At 43.0% G+C, this 12,399-nt stretch overlaps 2 protein-coding genes across 4 annotated transcripts in view; one reads left to right on the forward strand and one right to left on the reverse strand.

Moving 5' to 3' along the window:
- ZNF207 (zinc finger protein 207) overlaps positions 1–6,685 on the reverse strand; it is a 65,673-nt gene extending 58,988 nt beyond the window's left edge. Inside the window, exons 1-4 of one of the 2 annotated variants that reach the window (XM_033960844.1) lie at positions 6,499–6,685; positions 3,722–3,848; positions 3,502–3,640; positions 1,921–2,094 (exon numbers count right to left, since the gene is read on the reverse strand). In XM_033960844.1, coding sequence (XP_033816735.1) covers positions 1,921–2,094; positions 3,502–3,640; positions 3,722–3,848; positions 6,499–6,539 — 481 coding nt within the window. In that variant the 5' untranslated portion in view covers positions 6,540–6,685. The remainder of the gene's footprint in view (positions 1–1,920; positions 2,095–3,501; positions 3,641–3,721; positions 3,849–6,498) is intronic. The other variant, XM_033960843.1, reaches the window with a different exon arrangement.
- Positions 6,686–6,725: 40 nt separating this feature from the next.
- C10H17orf75 (chromosome 10 C17orf75 homolog) overlaps positions 6,726–12,399 on the forward strand; it is a 41,002-nt gene continuing 35,328 nt past the window's right edge. For both annotated transcript variants that reach the window (XM_033960845.1, XM_033960846.1), the window contains exon 1: positions 6,726–7,072. In XM_033960845.1, the coding sequence (XP_033816736.1) occupies positions 6,936–7,072 (137 nt within the window). In that variant the 5' untranslated portion in view covers positions 6,726–6,935. The remainder of the gene's footprint in view (positions 7,073–12,399) is intronic.

A 12,399-nucleotide genomic window follows, 5' to 3' on the forward strand; every position in this document is an offset into this window, starting at 1 on the left:
AAGCCTTACCACCTGCTACCAGAGACTGAGGAAAACTAGAGTAGCAAGAGAGGCATGCAATACTAATATACAAATTTTCTGGTAGCAGTGAGGCATATTACCCATTCGTAAGGACTATACCAGTCTACCAAGCGATACAGAGTAACTATTTAGTATCCCACCAATATTAACAGTTTCTCACCACTTTATCATATTGTTATGAATAGCCAGCTACATTATGGAGAATACTGTAGGACCATGAGTGACCTCTAAATTTGTCCCAAACTACTTCAAATTTTTACCATCTCTTATCTACATAAAGCAGAACATGTTTAGACTTGTGGAGGCATGATCTGATAAGGTATAACTTTTACAATAGTCTTATGGACCACCCTAGTACTTGTGTCTTAAAATTAATGTTCATGATCATGGGTTGGGGGGGGGTGTCTCTCAAGGCTCTACTGCCTTCCACCTGAAAAGTAAACTCCTGCAGCTCTTCCCAGTGACAAATGTGCACGACTGAAGAATCCTTGCCAACCGGCAGGTCAGAAACCCAACCATCCACATCATCCTCCTCCCAAGAAGTCCAGGTCCTCATCAGGAGACCGCGTCAATGAGGAAAAAATCTTCACCCCAAAAAACATGCAGACGCTTAGATGGAATTGGGGAACTGGACGGGTGCAAACGATGAAGGGAGACCTTCCCACAAAGTACCGGAGGTCTCTGGGGAAGAAGCAGGACCCCCAGCTGCCTACAAGTAAGCCTTGTACATGGCTAACACAAAATCAGGGGCAAACTCCCTGGCGGCAAAAAAACCCACACACTGCAGATGAAGAAAAAACCTGAAACCTGTCTTTCCAAAATAGGAGGGAGGTCACCTGAGGCCACAGGAAAAATGGCGGTGCTTCTTACCAAAAACAGAGAAAAGCCCACTGAAAAATGCTCCCCCAATGTCGGCAGAGCTAGAGGCCTGAATGGACCCAGCCGCTAAAGCAGAACTGCCTGCAAAACAGCTGTAGTGGTAAGGGAATCCCTAGCATTATTGGCAGTAAGGGAAATCTCATTCCCCTGACCGCCGGCTGGAGAAATCCCTGTGTGGGTAGTAAGAGAAGTCAGGGCCACCCAGCAGTGCATGCGCAAAGGGGAACCCTGCTCGCTGGCACCCAAAGCCAACGAGGATTCCCTCTTGCAGTGCCCAGAGCACTTTGTGCAGACGTCTGACGTATCAACCGCTCAGCCAGAACACACTGAGCACTTATTTAATTTCTTAGAACTGTGAACCGCTGGGGCAGAAAAAGATTAACTTCCAGTTAGGAAAAAAAAAAAAAAAGAGACAATTAAACACTTCCCTTCAGACCGGCACTCCCTCAGGACCTATTTTTTTTTTTTTTTAATAAAAACTTTTAACTAACAAAGGAGCAAACCCCACTGGCTCTCAAAGTTGTGGTCTTTGCCCGACAGTGGCAAGGTGTACAGCTGAGGCTCCTCTAAGAAAAAAATTTAGGGATGTGGTGAAATTGGGGGGGGGGGGGGCTCAGCCGCCTGAGTGTGACACCCCCGAGGTCAGACGGACACCCAAAAAGGTCCCCATGCTCTGTCTAGACAGAATAAAAGGGACAAGACCACTAATCACATCCAACAGGTCCTAGCTAACAACAGGAACGTCTGCACAGGCTTACCACCTCCATCTGCTGGAAACTGAGAACAGTCTGATTGTAGATGGACCTGCACAGCCCACTTATACTACTGCCAAAAGTCAACGTGTTCTCAATTTCCACCTGCTGGAAGAGGAGCGTAAATCTATCCGTCTGTGCCAGTCTGGAGGGACGATAAAGAAGGTATAATTTTTATCATAGTCTTATGGACCACCCTAGTGCTTGTGTTTTAACATTAGCGTTCAAGTGATCTCATATACCAATGTTTAAATAAGTTTCAAACTACCTGGATGCATGCTTCCTGCACCTGGAACAGGATGTATTCCTGGCTGTGACATTGGGGGTATGTACGTCTGCTGAGGTTGAATTGGTTGCTGCTGAAATGAGGTTGAAGCTGGAGAATCATCATCATCATATTCATCCGAATCATCTTGATTTGATCTTTTTTTCTGGCTCTCAACTACAGAAATTAAAAAGGTTCAGCTGTTTAAAATACAGTTAACACTACTACAGTACTCTTGTGGGGTACATAGCAATGAAGATTAATTTTATAGCACTATGTAAAATAACCAAACCAATTACCAAATAGACAAGAATACATATTCTCTAAATAGAAGGCTTTTTAAGCGAATGAGAATTACTGAAATTCAAAACTGTGGCATAACAAAAAAAATTAGATTTCAACAGCACAAAACAAGAAGCCAGAATAAGACCAGTATTAATTATAAGTCATGAAATTAATCAAATTTAAGTTATGTACAAACCTACAGAAAAAGATACAGAAATATAAAATTACTACTAAGGGCCTGTTTTACGAAGCCGCGCTAGCGGCTGTGCTAACGGCCCCGAAGCCCATAGAGATTTAAAGGGCTTTGGGGCCGCTGCCGCATGGCTTCGTAAAACAGGGGGGTAAATGGCACTCATTCAGTGAAGTTCACCAGAGAATGAATATGCCTCCATCCAGCAATCTTTCCTAGACTGACAACCATTATGACTTGCTAATTTTTGGGTTGTGCTCTCCAGGATGCAGAATTTTGTCATCAGCCCCTTTATCCACTGAAGACACAGCAAGGTAACCAAAATAAAACACCACTTTATCAAACAATGAGTCCGGGTTCTACTCATCAGAAGAACCAGCAGAGTCTCAGGATTTGGCTGAAGGATCAAAACTCTGGAACCATCACCCAAGTTCTTGGTGAGAATATGAAAGTCTGGTTCTCTCTTTACTAAAAGGTTCTGATTCTTCAGTAGTGTCAAGTCTCATTATGGTTCCTTTTTTTGCTTGTGGCCTCAAGTTCAATATGATGTGCTTATTACTTTCTATGAAAAATGGGCACCAACTGAATGCCACCACAGAACAAACACAGCTACAGGAAGTGAAGCATGAAAATGGATTTGCAACAAATGCCAGATGAGTCCCAACTAATAGTTAAACTAGTCTTAGAGATCTCAACAAGGAACCATATCAGTGACCCAGCATAGGACCATTTTTAAACAAATGGAGCAGGCTTGACTGTATCCAACAGTTGTTTCATCTAATTTATACTTAACAATGGATTTAAAATTCATCATCTTCAGTTATTCCTATTTCTGCTACAGCAGCCAGAGCACCACCTTCAGATTGCATGACCCCCCTGCCTTGTTGAGATCTCTAATAAAATTGGTTTAACAACTAGTTAGTCTCCTCCCGCCTTCTGCTATTACATTCTATGTCATTTTGGGCAATCTAGTGTAACATTCAGATAAGATGATTTAGAAATGCTATTACAATGTTACACTAAAAATGAACTTACCAATAGTTCACTAATAAGAGACCATAAAATATTTTTATACCTCACAAAAACATTACTAAAAGTGAAGAACTCACCTTGTGTTTTCTGTTCAAGTAATCTTCTTCTTTCATCCATATCCTTTTCTGGAATACCCTCCATACCATAAATTTCTAATTCAATATCTGTCCTCCCAGGGATAGCATTGGGTACAGCATCTATTGTTTCCTTATGTACCTATCAATAGTTACAATTATTTAAAACTCCCATATAGCAAGAAATCATACATACATGAGGTAGAGACAATAAAAAGCTCACCTGCATACAATGTATAGCTAAACCAGGTCCTGTATATAATTTCTTGTGGCATATATGGCATTTAAAGTGTTTTGCTTTTTGATGCTGAATAAGAATTTTCTCATCATCAAAATCTCTGTTACAATACCTGCTCAGAGTCAAGGAAATTAGAAGTCTGAAATGCTTAAACCAGCATAAGTACAGCCTGAGAACTAGGAAAATGAGGTTCAATCTTGGGGAAGTCAGTTAACTGACCAATGCTTCAGATAAAAATTTAGAGGCCCCTTTAGCATAGTGCAGTAAGATTTTACATATACACCGCTCAACTGACAAAGTTAAGGTGCAGTAAGTGCAAAGCCTTACTGTAATTGCAGGGGATGTGCCCAGCATCTGCCCTGCATTTACCAAACCAGGCAGTCTAACCACACATGCAGTGGCAAATAATAGGCCGGGGCGCTAGTGTGGTGCAAGCCCAAAGTAAATGCAAGAGAACTGCAGCTATGATGCATGCCTGACATTCCTGTTACTGCACCAAAGTATAGCTCTAATCACAAAGCCACACTCCTACCCTCCCCCACAACACAATTTACCTGGAGTCTCCCTAGTAGACTACAGGTTCTGAGGGGGGCAAGCCCCCTCTACTCCCGCTCCACAATTGTACCAGGTTCAAAATGGCACCATTGAATGAGCATTTTTTTTGTACAGCACTGGCTGGTTTTAATGTACAGTAGACATTAGCATGGGTCAGCGCTAGTTGATTACTGCAGTTTTAGGGTCCCTCCAGGAACAAAAAAAAAACAAAACAAAAACCTAGCATACCCAAATATAACTCACCTCAAATTACTGAGAAATGAATGAGCTAAATCTAAATTCACTACTCCCTCCTTTGGGAGATAGAAAAAAAACCCTCTCACTTGGTCATTCATATAGTCATAGTATAGTTTCATAAAATATAATTGGATTGCTATTCAGCTTAACAGCCAGATAAACCATCATGTTATTTGTCTACTCTATTGTCTTTGAATTTCAAGGTTAGCATGTCTTGCAGTTTGCCCTCCTAACATTAGTAAGTTTAAAAATTGTAATTGAACAAATAGTATTCACCTTCCTTTCATCACCAATGTCTTATTTCACACTTCATTTCCCTATATCCATGTAATGTCAGTATACAATTATAATAAAGTTTTAGCAGCATCCCAATTTTAACAAGACTCACAACTGTGAAAATGGCTATGTGAATCATTCCAGTAAAGCTTAATGCATCTCCAGAAAATAAGTATGCATAGAAGAAAACAAGAGTGGTGAGGAGGTTCTTAAAGTTACCACTAATAATAATGAATTCTAAAAAAAAAAAAAAAACCCACTAGCAGTTATACACCCTATCTATATATCCACAATGACACAACATACTCCACATACCCCGAGTGTGCATTCCTGTTGTGGTATGTGCAAAAGTAACCAATTTGGAGAAATTGCTATGGTGGAGAATAGGTTTAAAAAAAAAATAGATTGCACAGATCTCATGAGCACCATCATATAAAGTAGCATTTTAGTTTGATACATTGTAAACTGATTAGGTCAGTAAAATGCAAGAGCGATATATCAAATCTTAAATAAACATAACACCCACCATAAAGCTGTTTTGATAGCATAGACTACTAGAATCAAGATAGATCTGCTGTAAAGAGAAAAAGGATGTGATCCAATATACCTCCTTTCTGTGGTTACAAAGTTAAAGCCTATTAAATAAATGTTTGCATTGATTGTTTACACAGGCGAGCAGCAAGTCTGACTGCACATGCAAGATCCCAGGAAAGAGTTAAACCATGTTATTCCGCCTTAAAGAAGCCATAAGGATCCGGTTTTCATCCACTTCTGCAGCAACGTGTACGGTATAAGATTAGCACGTATGCACGCAATAAAATTAACCTTTTCCTATCGTAATAAATTTTACATTACCCTGGTTCCAATCGTAATTATTTTAGCAAAGTTTTGTATTATTCACGTTATCATTTACGGCTATTGTAAACATAATGTAAATAAGTCATAAGTCTGTAAACTCAAATATTTTGTGTTCCTGGCTCTTTATTAGTCCATACAGACTGTTGTCTATGTCATTTTTGGAATGTCCCGTCATCCGGGACACACGATAGGAAAAGGTTAGACAAATTACGGTTCTATACAAAATCTCCCACTCGATCAGTGCCCGTGGAGTTAGTACGTGTAAGCCCAATAGGTCTCGGTTCTTTATAACTCCACGACTGTAGTTTTTTTTTTTTTTTTTTCCTTTTGGACTTTAGTTGTTGCCGACCCTATAGTTTCATAGTTTATTTAAAGCGTTGTACATAATAATTTTAAATAGCTGGGAAACAGACATAAATTATTAGACATACACAGACTAATTATTCGTCTTATGACCTCCGAAGCCTGGAGTAAGGGAGGGGGGGGGACTAAACCTAAACCATCCGAGCTAAAACGAATATATTGCAGTGGGCAATCTGGGTCTCCCATTTCCCCATCTGCAAGATACCCGCTAGCCCTTTGTAACGTTCAGGCTTCTCTAGTAGCCCTGGTTTACTTATTGTATATTCCTAAACTCCGTTAAGGTTATCGCAACGCCCACACAAAGAAAAGGGAAGGCGCAGCGGGAGAAAGTCTGAAAGCAGAGCACTTCTATTCATAAACAACGTTTTTCACGGATAAAAGAAGTCAATGGCACATGCTAGGCCCCAATTCCCACCCGTCCTCCTTTCCCCTCAGGGCGCAACCCAGGAAATCCACGAAACCGGAAAGGATACCAGCACCAAGGCTTCAGCTGCTTCTTCTTCTTTCTTCCCATGGCTGCCGGAGAAGAAAGTTGGGGGAAAACCTCACGGGCAACAGCGACCGAAACCGCTACCGAGCTTTCCCCACGAGGAGAAGAACGGAAAGGCAGGTGGCCGCCGAAACAGATGAAATTGCAAAGAGCTGGGAACAAAATGGCGCCGACGGAGCTCGGAGTCCCGGCCTGCACCGCGCGCGGACGCTCTCTCTCCCGACGAGAGAGCGGGAACAGAGGCGTAAAGGGCTGAGCGGGGCTCGCGCTGGGCGTAACCCTGGTGTCGTCAGCGCGCTTTCTGGCTCCGCCCGGCGCGTAGAGGCTCGTCGGTGCTGCTGAGGTGACTGTAGCGGTAGCTCTTGCGGAGGCCCCGCCTGGTCCACGTCCCCCCCCCCACCACCACCGTCGCCTCGGACCATGCTGACCGCCCAGACTTCGCTGCAGGAGTCTATAGACGACGAGGAGAAGGAAACGGAGAGTGAAGAGGGGCTGCTGGAGGAGCGCAGGAGGCAGATAACGAGCTACTACTCGTTCTATCTGTACGACACCAGCAGGTGAGAGACTCGGCAGCGGTTTGTGCCGACCAGGGTTCTTCTCACTCAGCCCAGTCAACGGGACACCCACGACGAATATTCACGAGTGAAAACTTCTACGCAAATTGATTTGGCTATGTTGAAGTCCTTGTATGCAAACTTATCTAATGCATTTTCATTGCACTCGAAAAACCTGCCTGGCTAATGGTATGTATTGAGGGACTGTGTTGAAATCTGCTTATCTTGATGATGCTGTGACTGGTTTCCTGGAGCCTCTGCAACATTAGAGAATGACACGGAAAAAAATGTATTTACCGTCCCATCCCCGCAAGCTCAGTTCTCAGATCCCACCAGCACAAGCCTGGAATAGTTATGATTTTATACTGAACTTTATTTTATTAAAGTATAAAGAGAGACTATTCTGTACAATTGTCATTTTATAAACACAAATAATACAGAACAAAACCCCTGTCCCCCCTCCCTTTCGCAAATATCCCCTCCACTATTGTGAAAACTGAACAAACCAAATTACTACAGAATGCTACATAGAAAAATCAAGCTAACAGAATACTTCAGTCACACATGGCAGGAATAGTGTTAGGGGAGAGCAACTAGAGCAACTGCCCATGGTTACAGAGAGAGACCTAAGCCAGCTGGAAGCTAAAGAAGTACAGCCTGGGCTTTGCAGTTCCCAATTATGTCTAATACCAGCTCTAGCAGAATACATATTTCAAATCTGAAATATTCTAATCACAAAATATAAAATAAATTTTATTTTTTTTTACCTTTTGTTGTCTCGTCGTTTTATTCTTCAAATCACATTGGTCTCAGGCTTTGGTTTTGGGTTCCTTTTGTTTTCATTGTGGTATGCATGGCTGGCTGCTGAAGGTAAAATAGGCCCAAGAGGATCTGGGGCGGAATTGCTGAGTCTGACACAGGCGCAATTTTTTACCACAGGAGCAAGATTTTTCACCGCTTCCATGAGGCGGTGAAAGGTCTTGTCCCCATTCCTGCGGTAAACCAGTTGCAAATGTCCCCAATACTGCAGATTTACTGTGGTGACCATGGTTTACCGCAGTAAACGGTCCCTGTGTCATTCTCTATGCAACATAGATATCTTTTCAGCAGCTTGCAACCACACAGTATGTTTTACAGTAGTGTGAAAAAAAAATTAGGACCCCCCATGAAATATTCAGTTCTTTCTTAAGAAATTTTCAAATATCTCTGGAAAAGAAAGTGATGTAATTGCAGGTAAACAACAAAACATTTCCTTGATTTACTCATGAAACAAAAGATATCCACAAAAATGTGTATTCTAATTGAGGAATAAATTAGGACACCCCCACATATCTTCCCATTTAAAGTGGCTCAAATCACACACAGGTGTATCATATCTGATGCACATGATTAGAACATCGTTACTCTGTATATATTGAATAGAACTGGGAAAAATACCCTTGATAACTAAGGTCCTTATCAGTGTATCTCAAACTGTGCCACGGCAGATTCCAAGTGTGCCCCGACAAGGAGGAGGAGAGGTGCCGGCTGACTGCTTATAGGACATGCCCCTGGCAGCAAGAGGCATGGCCTGTGAGTAGTCAGCCGGTGCCAGCAACTCTCCTCATCGGTGTCTCTCCTCCTCTCCTTGCACCTTCCCTCCTCCAGGATCTCGCACCAAAGTGGCAGGTTCAGGGTCGCAACCGGGGGAGCCTCTGTGCATGCGCATGATGTCATTGTGTCGACGTCTGTGCACTTCTGGTGCCTTCCAGCCGGGGCATCAGGTTTAGTGTGCCGCTGGCCAAAATGTTTGTAGGACACTGGTCTGTATGGTTCAAAACACGTGGAGGGGCATAATCAAATGAAACGTCTAAGTCCATTTTGGGCCTAAGTTGCTAGTCACTCAAAGTTGGCACTGTCAAACGTCCATTCCCAAAAAATACATCCAAAATATTTTGGTTTTTCAAACGTCGTCTAATTATACATCCAGCAGTTTGATCGTCCAGCCTGCTAAATTGTCTATCTTTATACCCCATTCTCGTTCAAAAATTTGTCCAAGTCAAAAACGCCTAGAACAAGACCTTTTGGACGTGGGAGGGGTCAGCAAAGTGATGGACTGGCCACCCAGACATGGCAACACAGTAGTGGGGCACCTTACACGGCACTGCTATGAACTTCACAAAAAGGGTGTATCAAGATTTTCAGAAAGCTTTTGATCAAGTTCCTCACGAGAAGCTCCTGAGAAAATTGAAGGGTCATGGGATAGGTGGCAAAGTTCAGTTGTCAATTAGGAATTGGTTATCAAATAGAAAACAGAGGGTAGGGTTAAATGGTCATTTTTCTCAATGGAGGAGAGTAAACAGTGGAGTGCCGCAGAGGTCTGTATTGGGACCGGTGCTATTTAACTTATTTATAAATGATCTAGAAATTGGAACGACAAGTGAGATGATTAAATTTGCAGATGACACTAAACTGTTCAAAGTTGTTGAAATGCATGCAGCTTGTAAAAAATTGCAGGCAGACCTTAGGAAATTGGAAGGCTTGGCGTCCAAATGGCAGATGACATTTAATGTGGACAAATGCAAAGTGATGCACATTGGGAAGGATAACCTGAATCACAGTTACCGGATGCTAGGATCCACCTTGGGGGTTAGCGCCCAAGAAAAGGATCTGGGTATCATTGTAGACAATACGATGAAACCTTCCGCCCAATGTGCGGTGGTGGCAGCCAAAAATGCAAATAAGATGCTGGGAATTATTTAAAAAGGGATGGTTAACAAGACTAAGAATGTCATAATGCCCCTGTATCGCTCCATGGTGCGACCTCACCTGGAGTATTGCGTTCAATTCTGGTCTCCTTATCTCAAGAAAGATATAGTGGTGCTAGAAAAGGTTCAAAGAAGAGCAACCAAGATGGTAAAGGGGATGGAACTCCTCTTGTATGAGGAAAGACTTAAACGGTTAGGGCTCTTCAGCTTGGAAAAGAGACGGCTGAGGGGAGATATGATTGAAGTCTACAAAATCCTGAGTGGAATAGAATGGGTAGAAGTGGATCAATTTTTCATTCCATCAAAAATTACTTTTAAAACTAATAGAAGGAAATTTATTTTCACTCAGAGAATAGTTAAGCTTTGGAACGCGTTGCCAGAGGATGTGGTAAGAGCGGATAGCGTAGCTGGTTTTAAGAAAGGTTTGGACAAGTTCCTGGAGGAAAGGTCCATAGTCTGTTATTGAGAAAGACATGGAGGAAGCCACTGCTTGCCCTATATTGGTAGCATGGAATGTTGCTACACCTTGGGTTTTAGCCAGGTACTAGTGACCTGGATTGGCCACTGTGAGAATGGGCTACTGGGCTTGATGGACCATTGGTCTGACCCAGTAAGGCTATTCTTAAGTTCTTATAAACATCTCGCCACAACTCCCTTATAGGTCATGGTGAGCCAACTAATACCCACCTGTTTACCACCCCAACATCCCTTATGGCTTCAGGTGCCACTTATATGGCAGTACAAAAGGGTTTTGGGGGGATGCACATGTTTCACCATGAATACAGTGGTTAGAGTGGCTTATGGGCCTGGGTCCTCCTTTCTATGGTTCACCAGCCCACCTCCCAAACCAATTAAGCCACCTCTACAGCTCTACTAGGCTTTCCAATGCCAGATGCTGATGTTCTGGAGGCAGATGCTTTCATTCCGATTGTTATGGCAGTGTGGGGGGATGGGTCAGTGATCACTGGGGGAGTGTGTGGGGGTTTGTACTTTGTGTCTGCAGTGGTTATCTGGTCACTTTGGATACCTTTTTGCTAATTAGACATGTTTTTAGATGGCCTAAGTCACTACGTATAAGCTCCGTCTAGGCAGTCTTGTTAAACTTTTGGTTATACTTGCAGTGTAGGTTGGTCCATGTCCTCGCCACTCCTCCTGACATACCCCTTTTAGCTGTGGGCGTACAGCAGCACTGACAAGGTCTAAGTCATTTTTAAATACGTCTAAAACCCGGTTCGATTATCGGCACTTGGATGATTTGTCTTACTGATCATCCAAGTGCTGATTTAGTCTGGTTTTTAGACGTACAGTAAAACCTTGGTTTGCGGGGATAATTCGTTCCAGAAGCATGCTTGTAATCCAAAGCACTCGTATATCATAGTAACATAGTAGATGACGGCAGATAAAGACCCGAATGGTCCATCCAGTCTGCCCAACCTGATTCAATTTAAATTTTTAAATTTTTTCTTCTTAGCTATTTCTGGGCAAGAATCCAAAGCTTTACCCTGTACTGTGCTTGGGTTCCAACTGCCGAAATCTCTGTTAAGACTTACTCCAGCCCATCTACACCCTCCCAGCCATTGAAGCCCTCCCCAGCCCATCCTCCACCAAACGGCCATATACAGACACAGACCGTGCAAGTCTGCCTAGTACTGGCCTTAGTTCAATATCTAATATTATTTTCTGATTCTAAATCCTCTGTGTTCATCCCACGCTTCTTTGAACTCAGTCACAGTTTTACTCTCTACCATCTCTCTCGGGAGCGCATTCCAGGCATCCACCACCCTCACCGTAAAGTAAAATCTCCTAACATTGCCTTTGAATCTACTACCCCTCAACCTCAAATTATGTCCTCTGGTTTTACCATTTTCCTTTCTCTGAAAAAGATTTTGTTCCACGTTAATACCCTTCAAGTATTTGAACGTCTGAATCCTATCTCCCCTGCCTCTCCTTTCCTCTAGGGTATACATATTCAGGGCTTCCAGTCTCTCCTCATACGTCTTCTGGCGCAAGCCTCCTATCATTTTCGTCGCCCTCCTCTGGACCGCCTCAAGTCTTCTTACGTCCTTTGCCAGATACGGTCTCCAAAATTGAACATAATACTCCAAGTGGGGCCTTACCAATGACCTGTACAGGGGCATCAACACCTTCTTCCTTCTACTGACTACGCCTCTCTTTATACAGCCCAGCATCCTTCTGGCAGCCACTGCCTTGTCACACTGTTTTTCACCTTTAGATCCGTGGGACCTTGGGGTGATAGTGTCCGAAGTGCAGGACATGGCTACTCTCTGCCTACAAACAAAAATGTATTTTTGAGCAAGTGGGTGGTGAGAGCTGAGCCAGCAGTCAGCGCATAGCTCCTGAGCATGGCCCAACAGTGCCATTTTTAAGCTGCAGTAAGAATGCATTAGTGCTTACCACTGCTGCTGCTACTATTTATCATTTCTATAGCGCTGAAAGGCGTACACAGCGCTGTACTTTTTGACATTTACTAGACAGTTCCTTCTCAGAAGAGCTTACAATCTAACTTGGACAGACAGGCATGACATATAGGGTTGAGGATGCAGAACCCAAGGTGTGAGGATT

Source organism: Geotrypetes seraphini, chromosome 10 (genome assembly GCF_902459505.1).
Source record: "Geotrypetes seraphini chromosome 10, aGeoSer1.1, whole genome shotgun sequence".
NCBI classification, from domain to species: Eukaryota; Metazoa; Chordata; class Amphibia; order Gymnophiona; family Dermophiidae; genus Geotrypetes; species Geotrypetes seraphini.